At 34.2% G+C, this 21,444-nt stretch overlaps 2 protein-coding genes across 3 annotated transcripts; both read left to right on the top strand.

Annotated features, from left to right (window-relative positions):
• Positions 1–8,118: 8,118 nt before the first annotated feature.
• Positions 8,119–14,270, top strand: LOC132302517 (uncharacterized). Of its 2 annotated transcripts, none has more exons than XR_009480847.1 (7): positions 8,119–8,680; positions 10,880–11,121; positions 11,236–11,358; positions 11,527–11,643; positions 11,758–11,940; positions 13,264–13,398; positions 13,866–14,003. XR_009480847.1 is itself a non-coding variant. In XM_059799400.1 (7 exons), the coding sequence occupies exons 1-7, from the start codon at positions 8,266–8,268 to the stop codon at positions 14,033–14,035; spliced, it is 1,392 nt and encodes a 463-aa protein (XP_059655383.1). In that variant the 5' UTR covers positions 8,120–8,265; the 3' UTR covers positions 14,036–14,270. The 2 variants fall into 2 exon arrangements, 1 of the variants encoding a protein (XP_059655383.1); XM_059799400.1 differs by having other exon boundaries at positions 8,120–8,680; positions 13,257–13,398; positions 13,866–14,270.
• A 3,106-nt stretch (positions 14,271–17,376) lies between these two features.
• On the top strand, positions 17,377–18,550 carry LOC132302513 (MLP-like protein 28). Its single transcript, XM_059799397.1, has 2 exons — positions 17,377–17,659; positions 18,056–18,550. The coding sequence occupies exons 1-2, from the start codon at positions 17,470–17,472 to the stop codon at positions 18,319–18,321; spliced, it is 456 nt and encodes a 151-aa protein (XP_059655380.1). The 5' UTR covers positions 17,377–17,469; the 3' UTR covers positions 18,322–18,550.
• The last annotated feature ends 2,894 nt before the right edge of the window (positions 18,551–21,444 follow it).

Genomic DNA, 21,444 nt, shown 5'->3' with positions numbered 1-21,444 from the left:
ATCTGATTAATTGTTTATATGGCTAATTGTTTAATTATTTAATTGATTTAATTGCTTAAGTGCTTATTTGAAATGAATTGTTTAATTAATTTTTGTGTACTAAATGATGAGTATTAAATTGTTTGCATGTTAGGTGCTTACTTGTAATTATTTGTTAGGAATTAAATGATTTAAATGGTTGTTTTTTATTTTATTCTATTTTATTTTAATGGTTTTGGAGAATAGGAATGGACCATCCAATTGAGTCACATGGACTACTTGGACAGGAGGCTTAATGGGTGCGGATATTATCCATGGAAAGTTATGCATATATATATGGGTATATATGTATATAAGGAGATTATCTATATATATATATTTATTTATTTATTTATTTATATATCACGTAGCAGATATATTTATAGGTATTTATGTTTATTCTATTTATATATTTATATATGAGTATTAAATTGTTTGCATGTTAGGTGCTTACTTGTAATTATTTTTTAGGAATTAAATGATTTAAATGGTTATTTTTATTTTGTTCTATTTTATTTTAATGGTTTTGGATAATAGGAATGGACCATCCAATTGAGTCACATGGACTACTTGGATAGGAGGCTTAATGGGTGCGGATATTACCCATGGAAAGTTATGCATATATATATAGGTATATATGTATATAAGGAGATTATATATATATATATATATATATATATATATATATATATATATATATATATATATATATATATCACGTAGCAGATATATTTATAGGTATTTATGTTTATTCTATTTATTTTATTTTTCTTTTCTTTTCCTTTAAGATAGCCGATTAGGGTTAAATTGTATAACCTATGCCTTAAGTCTGTAAAAGGGAGGCTATATGTCATTACGTGAGTAGACTTGTAGAAAGAGAAAGTTTTACAGAGAGTTTAGAGACAAATCGTGAGGAGGAATAAGAGAATCTCGGCCAAGGTTAAAGGCTGAACCTTAGGAGGAAGAGGATAGGCTGTGCGTGGGCTAGGATCGTGTAATAAAGAGGGGGTTTGACGATAATCAAGGTTGCCGAAAAATCTAGGAAGAAAAAGTTGAGATTTCAATCCGAAATCTCAAAGGCAAGTTTTACTTCTATCTCATTCCCTTTGGCCTATGTTCTATACATGCCTAGGACAATTCCAGGAATTTAAAATCATTAAAACCAACCATGTATGCATAAAAGATGAATTACAGTGTTTTATTTGTGTATGTATTTGTTTGATTAATTTATAATTATATTTCATGAATTCTTGATTATAACTTGTTTAAATTATGCATAAAGGATGAAAATAATTTTTAGGGTGACCGGGACTTAAAACAGTAGCCTTAGGACCCTTAATGGAGGAAGACGGAGTCACCAGAGCTGAAGAAGATGAAGAGCCGTAGGGTCACATCGACCGGTTTAGAGAACCGGTCGACGCCTTGGTGATTCACGTCGACCAGTTTTGGAAAACCGGTCGATGCCTAGAGGAAACACGTCGACCGGTTCTTGGAACCGTCGATTATGTTGGTTCAGTGCATGGTATTGGCATGAGGGTTTGTGTCTAGGGTAGTTTGGGTTTGTATAATTAATTTTAAGGACAGTTTTGGACCCAACAATTAATTGGAATGCATAGACTCAATAATATGCTAGGTTGAATCATAATTAACTTAAAAGTTAAATTATGGGTAATTGTTTTAAACTGTTTTAAATCAATCAATTGAATTGAAATAGTTTAATCATGTTGTGGATGTTTAGACAGTCTATTTGAGATGCCTGATAATTTTTATAAAATAAATTATATGCATGCTACTTAGATTTATTATTGTTGCTTAATTATATGTAAGGATTGTATACATGTTTTATATCATGTTTATATGAGATCCATGAATGTAGTTATAACTATTTGCATCACTGTATGGATTTAATGCACCAATATGGGATGGTGGGATTCTTGGGACGGATTAACAAAAGAAGTTAAGTTCTACCTATTTATTGTTATACGGGAATGGATTAACCTTAGAGTTAAGTCCTACTTATTTATGTCAGGCCACTGCATCAGATGGATGACATTTTATTTTATGCTTATACGGATTATATATATATATATATATATATATATATATATATATATATATATATATATGCCATGATATGAGTTTGAATCTCAGGATCAGTGGTTAAGGGGCGTATATTGCTAGGGATGTGTAGCTAGATATAGTGTAGTTGTGTGCCCTGGTAGGTCTAGGCACTCATGCCCACTATATGTGCGTTTTGCATGTTGTCTACTATTCAGGTTGAGGCAACCCTATAGTCTAGTGAGGTTCCTTTAGTGTGTATTTATATATATACGGACTACTAGATATTGTTGAGTTGACTAGGATGTATATGTGTATCGGATCTCTACTTGGATTGTAGTAAAGTAAAACTTGTTCGTGGGCCTAACCCACTATTATTTTTTAGGTGTTCGACAGTTCCAGTCTTAGAGCTTGACCGTGCCGAGCAGAAACAGTCATCATCACTCTACCGACTTGACGTAAATTTCTATCTAAGTTATCTTCTTTTCAGTTTTATCTTAGTTGCTTTGTTAGGGGTCCACATAATGGATTCCCAAGTTATAACGGTATCAGTGGATTGAATTTTATATTGGAAGATTTTATTGAATTATTTTATAGAGGATTATTTTATTTATTCAAGGATTTTTTATTTTAATTTCTTTCAGCTTTTATTCTTTATTTTTAAATCATTTAATACTTTAATTGTTTGATATTCCCTTGGGTTTGGGTTTGTGCCTGATCAAGCCATGTCTCGGAATCGAGGGGTATCATACCAGTGATCTGAATTTCGGAAGAACCCTCTTTTTTCATTCATGCAATGTTCGTATACTCAGGGGTGTGTTTACGTTATTATATTCCAACACTTTAATAATTTTGAGTTTTATCGTTTAAGTTGATGTGTTTTGTAATTGTAACTTAGTTGTTATTTTCATTACTAGCTCCATTTTGTATATTCATGCCTATCAGAAAATGTTAGATTTGGATGATTCCTTTAGGTATTTCCCAAAAAATTAGACTCTAGGGAGCATGTCCCTCGTATTATTGACATGGATTTAACTTATGGAACCACGAAAATGTAGCACGTGTATGTACCTAGCATTGACCTACTGAGCCATGTGAGCTTACCCCCTCGTTGATTCCCCTTTCAGGTTAAAACACACTCTTGAAGACGCTGCCTTGTTTTTAATTTTTGGTGTTAGACATTAATGTATATTGGGAATAAGTATATATTCTTTCCCATTCCATTCCATTCCATTTTATACTTGTTATGGATTATGTATTTGACTTGAGAAACATACTTGAGATGATGTAAATTCGACTATAATATATGATTGGATTTGGTTCTCAAAGACATGGATTTAACTTATGGAACCACGAAAATATAGCACGTGTATGTACCTAGCATTGACCTATTGAGCTATGTGAGCTCAACCCCTCATTGATTCCCCTTTTAGGTTAAAACACGCTCTTGAAGACGCTGCCTTGTTTTTAATTTTTGGTGTTAGACATTAATGTATATTGGGAATAAGTATATATTCTTTCCCATTCGATTCCATTTTGTACTTGTTATGGATTTTGTATTTGACCTGAGAAGCATACTTGAGATGATGTAAATTCGATTACAATGTATAATTGTATTTGGTTCTCGAAGAAATGTAAACTTCAGGCTTTAAGGCCATTTTTCGTTAAATTTATGGATTTATCTTCAAGTCCACACTTATGTATACTTCACACACTTCTTGGATTCATGGATGTCCTTGCCATGTTTAGATATCTTAGGTTGGACATATTTTTCATGCTTGAACATTTGGGCATGTTTGGGATTAGTTTGGATCTAGTCGTAGCTTGGACTACATGATTTGCCATGTTTTGGCTATACTTAGCATATTTTTTTACCATTTGGACATTATTGGGACTTATGCACTTGATATAGGTTGTTTGTGTGGCCATGACACCTTGGGATGACCTCTTTTTCAGCTCTCAGGATGTTTCGGTCGGCTGGTGATAAAAGCCAGCTGGCTGACAAGCCATTTTTGGCTCAGGCAGAGAGTTCATTGGCTGGAAGCACGTTTTAGCCGGTTGACAAAGGCTGTCAGTTGACTGATGGTGCAGTTTCGGCTGGCTGACCATGACCATCAGCTGGCTGACCCTTCCTGGAACCCACCCTTTTTAGTTTTTGGGACAGTTTTGTTGCATAAATTATGATCTGCCACATCTCATTCATTTCTAATCCAAATTAGGTCATTATTGAGTCCATTTTTAAGGTCTTAAAGTCGAATTTCCAATGGTATCAATCCGATTTTCAGATTCCATTCCTACTAAGAGATATTTTCATTATAGTGGGACAGTGTCGGGAAATCACTTGACCGGAAGGGGGTATTTTTTGAAAATCATAACTAAAGGCCTTAAAACCTCTTGGGATGTTATGAATTGATTAAATTGGACTGAGTTCACTTCATTTGACTTGTTTTGAGTCAAATTTCTCCACCATTGGATAAAATGACCATTTTAGTCATAGTTCCATATTTTGTCCGTTTTGACCTTAGTTTCTTTATTCATCTTGTACTTGAGTCTCGTGAGTTCTTAGGAAGTCACTTTATTTTCTTAGAGGTAGTGTCTATCTTTAGAGACCTTTTTTATTTTCTTGCTTCTGCGTTTCAGACTCGATATCGGGTTAGGTTTTAGGTTACTCGTTAATGTACTGGGTTATTGAAATTTGGGCTGTTACAATCTTATTTTGAGATCTACTAGAATGGAGAATCATGAGTAGTAAGAGAAATAAAAAGTCTTGACAATTGCAAGAGCACTAGTTTTTATCCAGAAGAAAGAAAAGTTCGATTTGGTGATACGAAAGTAGATTTCAAGTTTAATTATTTGAACTTGGAATTTTCTAGGAATTCATGAGTGTGGTGGTACGGCGAAGAACGACAATAAGGAAGAAGATGTTAGATTCAAGGTGGAGGGTTTTTCAGTTGAGGTGGAACTATGGAGAAGCACGTGAAGACATAATTTTGAGCCAAGGTAAAGATTGTTAGAGTTATGGCTCAAATTTAGGTAGAGAATTATATTTTGGAAGAGCGCAACCGGTTGCAATTTAGAGGAATCGGTTGCGGTTGGACATAATAGTCGGAACAGTAACCCAAAGATGCGAAACTGGTTGCGCTTTAGTGGAACTGGTTGTGCATTTGTGCGTGAATTGGTTTCTTATTCTAAATTGGGTAGTTGTTGTTATGCCCCGAATCCGAGTGATCCAATGCATGAACCTATGACCCAAATCCCTAACCCGAAACCCGAGTCTAACACGCGGAAGCAAATAAAGTAATAAATAATAATAATAATAATAATAATAATAAAATAAAATAAAATAAATAAATATCACCCAAGATAAATAAACACCTCAAAGCCATCAAAGGAATCCTAAAAATAAATCAATTGGACTCTTGATCTCACTCAAGTCCCATTAGTCATCAAAAGTATTCTACAATGCTATGGTTACAAGAGGAATAGCCACATAACGTGGACATGTACACAAACACGTGTGGTTTAAGATGGGTAAAGTAACCCAAAATGCGTAAACTAACATATCGCAACCGGTTTCGCTTGGGTAGTAGCACAAATGCGAAAACATAATAAGAAAATAATGAGCAAGCGTATTACCAAAATGCAAACAAAATAATGTGAAACCGGTTGCCAAAAATGAGATTCCCAAATGGATTGATTTTATTATTATTATTTTTTTCTAAACATTAAAATTATGAACTCTGTTAATCATGCATGGCCTATCTAAAGTGTCCGAATAATGAGTCTAAGTAACTCATGGTGTCTAAGCATATCTCGGACCATTTGTGAACCAAAAATGCATGTGTAACATGAATCATGTGCAACAATAAAAAAGAAAAAGAAAAAGTGAAATACATACATTAAAATAAAAATGGCCTTATGGCCACAATACATCATTTGTTCATGTATCAATGCAATAAGGGTAGAGTATAAATTACTCAGGAACTCCAAAAGAAGGAGGTAAGTTCGCGAGCCATTTCTCTCTTAAAATAGGCATCTCAAACATGAAATGTATCAATTTTAAACAATATGACATCATCATAAAACTAGGTCATTAATGCAAATATATGAAAAATCACTCTCAACTTCCTTAATGCATGCACCACACATGATATATTCATAAAACTTAAAGAAAACATAGTTTATGATCATACTACACCCCTACCTCAAGTTAGGAATAAACCCTAGCTATTCCAAGAAGAAATGTGCTTCAAATTTGAAATTAATAGATGGGTTTTGTAGCCCATGGTATCCTCGTCCTCTTTAGCTTCTATGGCAAGATGAAATACTCAATGGAACTAGGTGTAATGGAAGCTTGAAGGTGGAAGGAGCTTGAAGATGACAATGGAGAAGAGAAAAAGAAAGGGTCTTCTTCTCTGTACACACACACACACACATACACAAGCTTCATCCTCCACCACTCATATAGTCAAAGTGGGTCCCACCTACTCCCAAAATCACACTAATGGCCCAATGAAATAAATAAACACCAGGGCCCACAAGATCCAAAAATGACAAATGCAATAAAATAAATATGAAAAATAAATAAAAAGGACTCGGTCCTCACATTGTTCATCAAGATTGATATGAAAATTCCTTGGTAGAAAAATTGTAAACCCTTGTCCAATAAGAAATTGGTGTGAAAACTCTATAAATAGAGATGAGTGTGAGAGATTAGTAGAGAGAGAAGGAGAGAAATAATTATAGAGAGAGAAAAAATGAGTTGACTTTGTGAGAAGAGAAAGAGTTTGTAATTAAGATTTGAAGTAAAGATAGTTGTTTTACGACTATAGACATAGGGAATTTGCCAAACTACATAAATCTCGTTTTACTTGTGAGTGAGCTTTTATTTTTTCTATTTGGCAATTGTGTTTGGGAAATCCTAACACACTTTGCCCTATGGAAAGTAGAGAACACTTTGACCTTCTGGTTTCGAAGGCCAATGAAATAACCTTTGGTTGTGAACTGAAATTATAAAACGCATACAAATTTGGAATGTTTATTGAGTTTTGAGTAAGAATATGAAAAGTCACGAGTTCTCCTCGTTGATTGTGGATCGAGAAATTTATTACAAGATTAATTTTATTTTTTACAAATTTTAAGATCGGTCATAATCTAGTAATTAATAAGGAGAACTCATTAGTCTTGTCATAGAGGATTTATTAATGGCCTTAGTGTCACAACTTTAAAAATTACATATATATGCAAAATTAGGGATGACAATAATTATTGAAAAAAAAAATAGAGATGACAATTTGTATTTCCGTGTCATATTTGGCTATCTTGTTACCAAACACGACACGATTATTATTCGTGTCAAGGAGAAATTTTGACATAACATTTTTTTAATTAAAAATCCATAGTCTAATTGAGTTACAAGTAAATTGGCAGGTCAAACATTGTTATGCCATGTTTAATTAGCAATTTAGCATGCAAATTTGGATTGTCATTATAACTTCAAAAATAATTAAGTCAAATACAAAGTATAATTTACAAGTTTGTAATGGTATTTATTTATTATCCTGACACTATTATTATTTAATTACTCTCTAATCTCCACATACAAGGTCCTGTTTATATATTTATCTTGTGCACAAGTCATGATGCATAACTATATTACAATGTAACACAATTACGTTACAAAATATAATATCTATATAACAATTTTAAATAACTTATAAACACATTTATATTTATATAAAAAATACAATACCCATAGAATATATTACATTATATTGGAACCAAATTTTAATACATTTATCTAGTTGTTGCATTCCCCTTACAAAATTGTTGTATTAGGCACGTGACAAGATAACGGGGAGCAAATCTTGGTTCTATGAGACAAACACGCATGATGTAATAGTAATTTCGTCATTTAGCATTAGTCAAATTTGTCTCCTTAGATTCTAGATTTCAATTTGAAAATAATTACTCCATATAATATCTCCAACTTCCTTTTGTTTTATATTATAATATTACTACAAAATATAATATGATATTTTTTGGTCGTGAGTGTAGAGTAGAGATTAGAGAGTATGGACTATGTGCAGAGCTGAGAGAGAGAGAGAGAGAGAGACTAGAGATTAGAGTGTGCAGGAGTTGAGCGAGAGAGAACAAGGCGAGCTTTGCTCTGCTCTGCTCAGCTCAACCATGGCATCACCATCGCCATGGAGATGGCCATGGAAGGCATCGAGCGACTCCGCGATCAAAATTTCAACTTCATCTTCTTCTTTCATTTCCTCAACCGTCTTTCCTAACCTAATAATTCACAGAAAGCGAACTCGTCTCGTTACTAACTCCTTAGATTCTTCTTCTTCTTCGTCATCATCGTCTTCTTCTGCTAATCCTATTAATTCCAGGAAAAAATTGAGAAAATCTGTTAACCCAATTTCATTTCCAGATGAGCCAAAGCACGAGACCTTTTCGAATCGAAATTATACCCAAAAGAGGCGAAATTTAAGTTTCAAGTCGTTGTTCGGACGGAGATCTTTGTGGCGTAGGATCTTATTCGCGTCGACGAAAGTCAGGAGCATCATTTTGCTCAATGTCATAACTCTTATTTATGGTGAGTTTCTCGTTCCTCTTCTTCACACACGCACACACATGTATACAACACAGACACTCATATATTCATACATATACATTTTTGTTATATAATTAATAGAAGTCAAGAATTTATGATTTTTCTTTGTCATGGTCAATTCGATTCCTTTAGGTCTGATTTGTAACAATTTTGGGAAATGTAGGAGATAAAAATCCAAAATGGACTTTGTGCATAAAATGATTTATCACATACGGTATTGACATTTTGGTAGGAGTTTCACGGATGAACTTGTTATCTTACCTTATTTTTTAAAATGGTGGTTACAAATTTCAAATATCAATTGATGGACTTTGTGGCATTATGAATTTTGCTTAGTTCAATTACTGAGCTTTCAAGAATATAAAGATGCTCCTTTGACTAGTATGGGATATTTAGGGGTAAGGCACAAAGTTAAATGTGTGAGGTCCTCATGGTGTGAGATACTGGAAGGGCACAGTAATAGGATGGGAGGAATTCTAAATGAATTTTTTCTTCTCACCGGGGAGGTGGCAAAGGGTGAGCGTTTGGCATTATTGTAATGGTGAAGGGAGAATGCTTTCAAAGTGGCTTCCAAAATATTTTCCAAATTGAAATTAGAATGGATGCGTCTTTTTGCAAGTGAATGTATATACATGGACTTTAGAGGTGCTTTGGTTTTTTTTTTAGTTCACCAGAGCTATGCAGGATTAGAGATGGAGATGGTGGATACTTTGTTTGAATTGTTGATGTCATAGGCAATATGGACTACGCCTTGGGATTTAAGGCTGTCAGTAGTGGCAGATTTCATTTGAATACTTTATATGACTTTCATGGTTAGGGATGGGGGAGTAGGACGCTACCTATTGTCCTTGTAAGAGCTATCTGGGGTGCAGAATTTGATCCCTTTTAAGTTTTTGGGTCAACTTTCAAAAATTTTGTGGTTGGTTTCTAATTATGATGTGAAAATGACTTTGACCATTTGTATTTTTCACTGAGTTATCTGTGGTTGAGCGTAATTTAGGATCACGGGTCATGCTAGGCTATGATAGATGGACTCTTCAAAACTAGGTGAAGTACCAGTGTCGGAGACACAATACTTGGACATTAAGGATACGTGTGCAACACTTTTGGTTGGATATATACCTAAAAAAACATATCAAATCGATTCAATTTTACTATATTATTGTTTCAGAATGAGTGAAATTCATATATCAAATGCAATATAACATAAATAAATTATTTAACTCTATAAAATAAAGTAAAAATATTGGAAAATAAAAATATATAGCAATGTCCATGTATCTTATGTTTGGAAATTTAATATGGTTGACGCTAGAACAAACCCGCACCCAGAACATGTACCAAAGTCCAGGTAACATTGATGCTATGACTGTTTGGAGTTTTTGTGTCTTAGGCAGGATGGAGGGTTTTCAGAAGCATTAGAAACTAGGGAATACTTAGTTTGTAAAATCTTTGGCTTTGGGGAGATTTCCCTTATTTATTTATTTTTATTCTTTTTCTTGGAGATATGATTTAGGTACATTTTGACTGTTAGTGGGCGGAGTTCTTGAATACCTGTGTGCGCTTTGGTTGCACCCTGCTTGGCACTCTTTAGTGATAGCTTTACTTAAAAATTATTTCATTTTGTAGGTGTGAAGAGTTTGATCATAGTTATATTCATAAACAACTTGACAAAATGCTGTGTAAATAATTTATCTTGCTGAATAGAAAATCAGAGGCTGGACAATCATTTGGCATTATAATTTAAATCCTCCTTAAGTTGATGTTGATAAGCCAAAGTCATATGGTTAGACTAGAATGTGCAAATCTAGAAGAATTGATTTTGGTGATGGTACTCATTTACGTGAAAAAGAGTACGTGATAAGGTCTCCACGAAAGTAATATGTTGTTTTCTAAAAGATAATTGGTGTTATATAAATATGCTAATTTAATTCAGAAAGGAAACAGTAAATAGCATGATAACAACTGGAGCAGGACATTTGCATTGAGCCATTGAGTTTGGACATTGATGAACTTATTAGTTTTGCATACTGGGGTGGGGTGATGCTATGCTTCTACCTCCCCATGGTTGATGAACTTATTAGTTTTTCATATTTTGCATCATAAAGGAACACATTTATTAATTGGGCAGGAACAGTGCGTATATGACTATATAATTTTTTTGGTCATTCTATGTTGTAGCTAGTAATATTCCAGTTGTGAAAGAGGTTGAAGCAATTATGGACCCGGCAGCCTTCACTGTTGTTCGATTCGCTACCTCAGCAATTCCATTTCTCCCTTTTGTTTTACGAGCAAGGGGTGATGTTCAGACCCGTAATGCTGGAATAGAGTTGGGAGTCTGGGTCAGTTTAGGCTACCTTATGCAGGCACTTGGACTGCTTACTTCTGATGCCGGGCGTGCATCCTTTATTTCTATGTTCACCGTAAGAGAACTCTGAGATTCATTGGTATTCATGATTAATAATTAATTGAACGTATCTTGCTCCATGAAAGTGCTTAAAGGTACAATTTTGGCCAATTTTGGGTGAATTGATCAGGTAATTGTGGTTCCTTTGCTTGATGGTATGTTAGGAGCTGTGGTTCCTGCCCGCACTTGGTTTGGAGCTCTCATGTCTATCGTAGGAGTTTCAATGCTGGAAACCAGCGGATCACCTCCAAGTGTGAGTATTGTGTTGATCTTTACTAGTTGTTCTCCATGCATGCAATGTTTATAGGAGATGAAGAAGAAGAAAAGTATTAGTACAAGATTCTTCTAATGAAGATTGCCACTTGATTAAGCAGTTGTGCAATCGTATATATATTAACCAGTTTCTACTAATCTATTTCAGGTTGGAGATCTGTTAAACTTTTTGAGTGCGGTGTTTTTTGGGGTCCATATGCTGCGAACTGAACATATTTCAAGAAGTACTAATAAGGATAACTTCTTACCGCTCCTTGGATATGAGGTTAGTTTATAGATCATGAGTGACAGAGTGAGCTGTGTTATAACTCACTTTTAGGTTAAACTGCACCTCCAGCTTAACAATTTCATGCATGGTTTGAACTTCTGTTCCATTCAGGTATGTGTTATAGCTCTCTTTTCAACTATGTGGTATCTCATTGGAGGCGGGTTTGATGGCATTCAAGAACTCAATCCATCATCTTGGACATGGACAACTTTTTGGGATTGGATGGTAGCATTTCCATGGATACCTGCACTTTACACTGGAATATTTTCGACAGGGATATGCTTATGGATAGAGGTACCATTTTCTTTGTTTACTTTAAACTTTTAAAGCTGGAGTTGAGGAATTTTTTTATTTTTTATTTGGTTGCTTCCTCATTTTCTTCTTGTTCTTTAAAGATTAATATAGGACTCTAACCGGTTAACCTCTTCAGAATCCTTTGTGCAGCCATTTGGGTTGGCTACATGAACTCCAGCTCTCAAGGACTTCTTTTTTATTTTTGTGTTAAGAATTAGTCATCTAATCTTTTCACTTTGTTTCTTTTCACGTTCTTTGAAATTTTCTCTCTTTTATGTGCCTTGACATTAAGCTGTATTACTCTTCACATATGAAATATGGACATTTTCTACATGGTCAAAATACTTCCATGAACTTCTTATTACTTCCTACGGATGTACTTATTTCAATTCTGTTCCTGTTTTATGATTTGCTTAGATGCCTTTCTTGGTAGTTGCATTGAATTTTCCTCCAATTGTTAGTCAATGCCAATTTCATAACGGTCTAAATGGATCTCTCTGATCATCCAATCTGCTCTAGTTTTGGCCAACTTCCTTCTCAGTAGTCAGTACCCTCCATTGGCAGCAGTCCAGAAGTACCTGTCCAATTTATCCATCCTGCTCCAGTTTTGGCTGACTATATGTCTCCCTCTTTTTCGATGATAACACTCAAAGAGCAAACTTCTCATACGCTCTTTTTGCCTAGTTTTGGGCTATGCTTTTGGATCTCTCCCTCTTTGTGATGTTCTTACCAAGAGCATGAAAGTGGTTGCAATTGTCAATATATATATACACACACAAAGATAATAAAATCCACCCCACCTCACACACCAAAAAAAGGCAAAAAAAAAGAAAATACAAATAAAAATATTACAGAAGTGGTTGCTCTTGGTGTCAGCAGCTCCCTTTCCTTACCACTCTCCAGTTTGTGCTGGGAGGTAATAACTTGAGAGTACGTTTAACAAAACTGGAAAAGAGATAGTAATGATGGTCATTATTTAATATATATATATATTCTTAGTTTGGTACTCACACACACATGCCTCCACTGAGGCTTGAACCCCTGACTTCCCTTTGGAAAGTAGGGGCCTGATACAGCTAGGCCACTGGCTTGTTGGTGTAATTATTTAATATAGTTTTTGTTGTTTTCTCCTTTTTGCTAAATAATATTCCCTTGTTTTATCCGTAGAAGTATAAATAAAGAGAAACAAATGAATATAGAAACAGTTTTGCTGCCTTTGCATCCAATTGTATTGAGCTGCCTGTTTGGATAACTTATATTCGGGGAAAATTGTTTTTCAAGCAATGGTTTCTGAGTTGACTTTGATTATTGTAAAGATGGCAGCCATGCGTGATGTGTCAGCCACAGAAACTGCAATAATTTATGGGTTGGAGCCAGTATGGGGTGCTGGTTTTGCATGGTTTCTCCTTGGCGAAAGGTGGGGAGTCACTGGATGGATTGGGGCGGCTCTTGTTCTAGGTAAGATAACTTATGAACTCTAGTTTCGACGCATATATTGGTCTGTTATAATTTTGGATTACCATACTTGATCCCACCAGAAAGGCTGAAGATATTTTCTTAGAACCACTTGGAATAATGTGTCGAAATCCTGCTTTTTATACAAAAGTTAATGTACATTTGAAAATTTATCAGGTTCTTAGTTGCTATTGGAAAAGAAGTAACATACTTTACACTAACATTTTATATATATATATATATATATATATATGCATCTTTTTTGTCTACAAAGATAGATATTTTATTACCTTGAACTAGGAAATGGTATGTCGTCATACAGTTGTGTGATCTAAACAACACAATTTTTCAACTTCTCTCATTGTATTCGGTTATGACACTGCCGGATGATTATCTTCTTGACAGATGATGCTAATCATCTTTAATGTCTCTGCTTACATGTAGTGCATGTTTGGTACTTCTCCTTGCAGGTGGAAGTCTGACGGTGCAAATATTTGGATCATCATCTCCCAGTGTATCAGGAGACGGTGAAGATAATAAGGGTGATCACTTACTGGTTTCAGATGAGCAAAATGGTTTCTCTGCCTCTCCAATTGTCGTGAGCTCCCGGAAGGATGAACCTGACTTATTAAAGAAGTGAGCAATATCCCTGAGAAATTTTTTCTTTAATTAGATTTTGTAGTATCAAAATTACAGGATATGATCCTTTTACTTCTGCAAATATGTAATCCTCTACTAGGTTTTAGTTAGTCCATGCACAAAAAGCGATTGGAGGCGTACTGGCCTTCCACTTTTACATGTATACATATACAGAGATACACGATTACACATCTAGGAAATCAAAATATGATGTTTAATATTTTTCTCTCCACAAAGGTTTCATATGTGATATGTGGCTTCAATGAGAAAGAGGATGGTTGGTTGTGCCTTCATTGTATTATAAACACTAATGTACAATTGGTACACGGGATACAGACAATTAAATTAACACAAATAATACACCACACCAATCCAAAAATCCGTCAACCACAGGGACATTGTATCATATATTTAACTACTATCAATTTTTTTAATATTAATTTTTACATTTTAAGAATAATGGGAAGTATTTTAATTATATCACTATATGCTAATGAAAATCTTTTTATTTTTTTCCCCTTTTTTTAAGGTTTACAAAAAAAAAAAAAAAAAAAAAAAAAAAAAAAAAAAAAAATCTTTATATGTATATTAATATTGGTAATTGCAACTTCATGCTTTTGGTGATTATAACGATATTTTTGTTTCATGTCTTAAAGCAAAGTTAAATTCAAGAATTTACGTTTTTCATATTAAACAAGTTAAATAGATTCATGTTTAAAATGATTTTAATTAGAGAGACTATACTTAAATAAAAAAAATCTTATAATGAAATCATAGTTAGGGACCAACTTAGGAAATTTGGGGGGGCCCAAAGTCCGTGCCTGCCCATAGTACCCAAAAAAAAAAAAAAAAAAGGGTCACTTCGAAAAAAAATATTAAGAATTGATGCACTATTGTAGAAATTATTAGAAGGAAAACTTGACGGACCAATAAATCTAGATAAATTATTTTAGACAAATGACATGTGAAAAATATGTGTACGGATATATAAAAAAAGTAAAGGGAGAAAATTCTAAAAAATTGTAACAGAATAATCTAAAGAAACTAAAAGGTTTGAGTGGCCTATAAATACGTTAGCTTGCTAAGTCTTCAAATATGGAAAACTCTTTTACTCGGAGCAATTTTACCATGAGTCCAAATTTGTAGGATAGAACCTATACTTTCACTCAAACCTATCAACCAGGGTAAATTTTAGAATGGGAGTCTACAAAATAGAGGTACCTTTTATTTCTTTTTACACGTTAACTATTTAAATTCAGCCTTCGTAGGGCTTGACGCTTCAATTAATTTTGTATACTGAAATTTAAAATATGTGATATTTGATTTGTCAAATTATATTTTCAAATAAATATTAATAAAGGTGATTTCTAGTAAGTGTATCAATAAGTTAGCAGAATCTCTATCTCTACCTTACCTTTAATCAGTTGTTGAAAAGCATAAGAAACAATAGCAAATAATAATCCTTAATAAATTGCCCATTTGCATGATAAAAAAACAAAATGAATACAATCAAATCAAAACGTTTATAATATGTATAACAACAAAACCCCACATTAAAGCAATAGCAAATAATTATCCTTATCCTTTACATGTGGGGATGGTAATTTGACCTGCCTCCGTTGTTACCTGCCTCACCCGGTCCCCTTTTTGACAGTTTTGAAGGACTGTTTTGCTTATTTGGGTGGGAATAGTTTGATGCAATAAAAACCTGTGTGGGTTTGGTGCAGGGGCAGGGGAGGTAGCCCAGCACCGCTCTGCCCGTTTAGATAGACAAATTACTTAAGTACCCTTATTTCATTATTAAGTACCTATATAACAATATTAAAATAACAAATAAATTTTATTAAAAAGAAAGTTGCAATGGTAAAGAATTGAAGATGAGGAGAAAAAAAAAAGAGTAAATCAATTTCAACAATAATTAAATTACGGACTTAAACAGGGCGGGGCGGGTACCCGCAGAATAAAAATGTAAAACGGTTACGGGGATGGGGTGAAAAGTTCCCCTATTTTTATGATTTTGGGTAAGAACGGAGGCGAAATTTTTAAACGATTACGGGGTAGAGGAGGGTACACCCGCCCAAACCCATCCCCGTTACCATCCCTATTTACATCTAAAGCCACTTTTTCAAAAATGACCAACACAATCAAAACAAAAGGTTTATCAAATGTATAACAAGAAAACCTCACATTAAAGAAACTTTCTATTTTTAGCAAATAATTATCCTTATCCTTTATTCCTTTCGTCCCAAAATAAGTGTTCTACTTTCTTTTTTTAGTTGTCCCAAAATAAGTGTCATACTTCAAAATTTAATACACTATTTTTTGAATATTCCTAATATACCCTTGAAATTATAAAAATAATTAAAACTTCTAAAAAAGTTATTGTGGACCTTACAATTCAAATTTGAAAGTTCACTTTTGTACCATATTCATAAATTGTTACAAGGGCATATTAAGAAATTTATTTTATACTATTATAAAAAAAATCATAAAAAACAACTCTCTTTAAAGAGTTATATTTTCCAAGAGCGACACTCTTTGCGGAGGGAGGAAATTAGTTAAATCTAAACCCGATGTTAATTATCGGGATGGCAAAGTAAACTTTTTCCTTTTGTCTTTTAGTTAAATCTAAACCCGATGTTAATTATCGGGATGGCAAAGTATACTTTTTCCTTTTGTCTTTTAGTTAAATCTAAAGCCACTATGTTTATTATCAGGATAGCAAAGTATATCCGCAGTGACACAAATGGGATTTTGAATGGACCACGGGTGGACTTGTATGAATTCAAGGGTCCAGTGCTTCGTGGCTAGCACTATTGTAAACAGAAGGAATGGACATTATGATGTATCAATGACCGTGTAGCACGCATCATGTCTAGTTCAATGATGGAATAGTGAAATAAATTCATGTTATGTTTAGGAATATTGAATTGGAATATTGGATTTGAAATTGGAAGAAATTTGGTTCAACATTTATACTAAATTTTCTTCAATCTCAAATTCAAAGCGCCAATTAGGTGTCGCTAAACATAGCATCAATGAATCATATATCCCATCTTACTTTGGGAACACTAAATCAACTATTTGGATTTGAAATTAAAAAAAAATTAGTTAAAAATTTTGAACTAGATTTGTTTCAATTCCAATCTCAAATTATCGATTCAATGTTCAGATCGATAATATATACATGAACTTCAATTTTTCTAGATAAGGTAGGTTGTTTGGATAGGATAATACTAGTTGTTCCAATTCACCTCAGTAAGCCATTTGAGTTATAATTATTTTAACAAAGACCGTAGAATTACCATGACAGCTCTTCTATATAAGGGTCAATGGCAAGGTCATTTCTTCAACAAGTTATAACTCCTTTTTTATTTATTGTGTTAACGACATAATTTGCTAAGTTTGTGAGTGTTTTTCTCGAAAACAATTGCTATGGCTCTTGTTGGTAAGTTAGAGGCTGAAGTAGAGATCGATAAGTCTAACGTTGAGGAGATGTTCCATATCTTTGGAGCTAAATCACACTCTATTTCAAACGCCTGTGCTGAAAGAATACCAAAAGTGGAGATGCATGAAGGTGATTGGGGGATTGAAGGCTCCATCAGACGCTGGACTTACGTTGTAGGTATGAGTAATTCTACACTAGCCAGACATCAGACTGTGAGTGGGAATTGGATTTACACCACTTCACACCCAATTCCTACGTACACTCGGTTGTCAGGTGTCGTCAAAATTATCTTTTTCATGCAAGTATAAATGACAACTAACCCTAACCCTTTAATTAGTACTTGTCCACTAGTCACTTAGGTCTCTTGGATGGTTTTCAAATTCTGGAGATGTGAAATCACTAATAAATCACATGTACTAGTTCACTTGAATTTTTGTCTTGAGTCAACCCTAGATGCCGATCGACATGTACTAATTGTATAATTAACATTGAACTACTAAAACACAATTTATAATTTTCGCCTTACTTTGTCTTCACCATTGTTGGTTTGATTTTCTTTTTGTGGCAATGTAGATGGGAAGGAGGAATACATGAAGGAGATACTGACAATAGATGAAGCAAACAAAACACTGTCTGTGAAGGCATTGGAAGGACATGTGATGGATCTGTACAAGAGCTTTGTGGGCAGCTTGCATGTTGCTGAGAAGGGCGAGACAGCGATTGCGAAATTTACTATAGATTATGAGAAACTAAACGAAGATGTTCCAGTTCCACAGAAATATATAGACTTCCTAGTTGATGTGGCTAAAGATGTTAATGCTCACTTCCTCAAATCCTAAAACAGAGGTGTCTAATTAATTACTACGTACCTGGGTAATGGTTGTGAAGTGGTTCGTTTATTATATGTAAGAGCCGTTGTGATGCTAGGTGTGTGTAATGGTTATGAAGTATTTCGTGTTTGCAATAAGAGTGGTTGTGATATTGTGCGTGTAATATTTATGATGTATGTATTTCTTTTATAATTAATAAGAGCTTAACAAAGCTTCTAGTGTGGCTACATTATTCAAATTTGTTTTCAGACCTTGCCTATGCTTGGTCTCTTCACATGGCTGCTTGCACAAACCGTGTGTGTGTGTATATATATATATATATAGTGACAAACCCAGGAAATTTTGTCAGGGGGCGGCTTCTTAATTTATGGATACAAAATTATATGATGGGTTCACTTTTGTAATTTTAATAGGGTTTTTTTTTTCATAAATTTTTAAAAATTTAAAGTATAAAATGAAAAAAAAAAAAAATCAGTGGGACAAATTATAATTCTAGTAGAGGCATCTTCATAAATTATCAAAATTTGAAGTATAAAATGCTAAAAAAAAGAATTTAGTGGGGGAGAATTGTAATTTTAAGGGGGGCATTGTGATACCCCCGGATTTCAGGATACGGGTTAGCCAGGCCCACGCCCGAACACCCAAGGATATAAAAAACAAATGGCAATAATCGAACACAGAATACAAATATGATAAATAGAAATAAATAAAAATGTTGAAAGAAAACTAAAATAACAATCCAATAACTCCTCAGAATAAATTCTTATTAATAATAAAAACATTCTGATACAATTAATCCTCCATGAATACAACTCGGGAATCCATCTAGTGCACGCTTATTAAAAACCCAACTGAAGTCAAACTAAACTAAACAAGAAAATCCAAAACTAAATATAAATAGCAGTCCTATGCAGTCGGAAGAATGAGTGACCGTCTCTGCTCAGCACGAACAAGCTCTAAAATTGGAACCGTCCGATACCTGAAAAATAATAGTGGGTCAGGCTCACGAACAATTTCTATTCTAACTACAATCCAAACAAAGACCCGATACGCAGATACATCCTAGATATCTCAACAATATCTATCTAGTCCATACATATATATATATATATATCCACACTAAAGGACTTTCACTGGACTACAATGGGGTTTCAACCTGAATAGAAAGCAACATGTAAAATCGCACCCAAAGGTGGGCATGAGTACCTAGACCTAACAAGGTATACCTCAACCATCATAACCAGCTATGCATCCCAATGCATATACGCTCCCTAACCAACGATCCTGAGACTCAAGTTCATATTGTGGTACCATAAATATATATAAAAATTCCATCCAAAACCAATGAAGTGCCGTTCAACTATTTGTTGCTAAGACACGACATTTAATTAGGATTTAAGTGTTATAATTAAATCCCTTTCCTAAATCTAGAATAGGTAGGAGTTAGTGTTTTGATCTAATCCAAACCTAATATGCCACCGTCCCATACCGGTGCATATAATCTACAAAATCCATATAATTGATAGAACAGGTAAAACAGTTCAACAATTAAAATGCAGAAGAGGTAGGAATTAGCGTTTTGAGCTAAACCATCCCTAGTATGCCACCGTCCCATACCGGTGCATACAATCTATAACATCCATGTAATTATAGAACATAACATAGTAGTTCAGCAATTGAAATCCACAACAGTAGTCCATGTAATTGATAGAACAAAGTTTAATAGTTCAGCAATTAGAATCCAAGCCATTTATCCACGTAATTGCAGAACAGAGTTTAATATCTCAGCAATTACAATCCAAAGTAAGCATAAATCAAGTCTGATAATTAAATGATCCTATTATGCATTCAAAACAGGGTTTATAAATCCTACCACAGTCCGTTAAATTGCTAGACACAATTTAAGCAATTAAATTATCTCTATCCATTAACAGTATACAAGATTATTTAAACTTCCCTACTGTTAAATCCATTAGCATAAAGACATTAATTATGAAAATGTGGGTTCTAATACAGCGTAATATAATATTTAGAGTCCTTACTAATTACCCAAAACAGTCTAGAAAAAATTAAACAATTTAATCCTTTCTATCCATTAACAGCATGCAAGAATGTTTAAACTTCCCTACTGTTAAATCCGTTAGCATAAAGACTTTAATTATGCAATGAGGGTTCTAATACAGTATAATATAATGTCCAGAGTCCCTACAAATCACCCAAAACAGTCCAGGAACATAAAAAACCCAAAATAGACCTTCGAACCACGTTCTGTAGCAAGTTTGGCATGAGAACATGCTCTCATAAATTGAGAGCCTGCTCTCAACCATTGGGAGCTGGCTCCCAGACCTTGGGAGTAGGCTCTGTGGTCTAGGGAGATGGCTCCCTCAATCCATGGAACCGGCTCTCTCTCTCACAGAGAGCTGCTTCTTCCGTTTTCTCTTCTGGTTCATCTTATTCACTTCCGACGCTGTTACAAAAGGTTCTGTGATAACTAATACAATTCCTAAGGTTCAATTCATGTCCCAAAATTCCTCATAAGGCATCCAAACTCCAGTATGCATCATCAACAGAAACTTAGAACACATATGAAACAATAGTTGATACGAAGAAACGGATTAATTTTTCAGCACATTGACAATTTAATCTTGATTTAAAAACATACAAGACTGATTTACAAACACAAGAGATTTATTTAATGTCTGATTAAAACTCTAGAGATCATCTAGGCATGCACAGAACACAAGTCAAGGGGAGAGAGACAGAATATAACTTGCCTGAGATTTTGAATCAAAACCTTGTCGCCGTCTTCCTAAGTTTTCCAACGACGTCCGTTCACTGTCAACCTCTTTCTGCTCACCCTTCCCTCCTCCTAGGTTCGTCCTTTAATCCACAGCCAAAAACCCTAACTGAACTCTCTCTGTTTTTCTCACAATTCCCTCTCTATTTCTCTCTATATCTCTGTATGTGAACAGGGTTCTAAAAACCCTTTGCAAACTTATAACATTATATATATAGGCAAATATAAAACCTAAGTCTACTTGTAATTAGAGATGTAATTAGAGACAGAAACCCAACTAAACACTAGTCAGCCAATGCGATCCATAAAAGACTAAAACTCTAATTTCACATTAT

Source organism: Cornus florida, unplaced genomic scaffold (genome assembly GCF_030987335.1).
Source record: "Cornus florida cultivar Cherokee Brave unplaced genomic scaffold, ASM3098733v1 CherokeeBrave_3.0.0_Hap2_Chr04, whole genome shotgun sequence".
NCBI lineage: Eukaryota > Viridiplantae > Streptophyta > Magnoliopsida > Cornales > Cornaceae > Cornus > Cornus florida.
The sequence above is the reverse complement of the archived record's forward strand: the minus strand, read 5'-3'. Positions and strand labels throughout refer to the sequence as shown.

Excerpts from the sequence above, each read along its gene's own strand:
- LOC132302517 (XM_059799400.1), top strand. The coding sequence starts at position 8,266 with ATGGCATCACCATCGCCATGGAGATGGCCATGGAAGGCATCGAGCGAC. Across the intron at positions 11,122-11,235 it reads CCTTTATTTCTATGTTCACC|GTAATTGTGGTTCCTTTGCT; the intron begins GTAAGAGAACTC and ends TGAATTGATCAG. Across the intron at positions 11,644-11,757 it reads TACCGCTCCTTGGATATGAG|GTATGTGTTATAGCTCTCTT; the intron begins GTTAGTTTATAG and ends TGTTCCATTCAG.
- LOC132302513 (XM_059799397.1), top strand. The coding sequence starts at position 17,470 with ATGGCTCTTGTTGGTAAGTTAGAGGCTGAAGTAGAGATCGATAAGTCT. Across the intron at positions 17,660-18,055 it reads ACGCTGGACTTACGTTGTAG|ATGGGAAGGAGGAATACATG; the intron begins GTATGAGTAATT and ends GTGGCAATGTAG.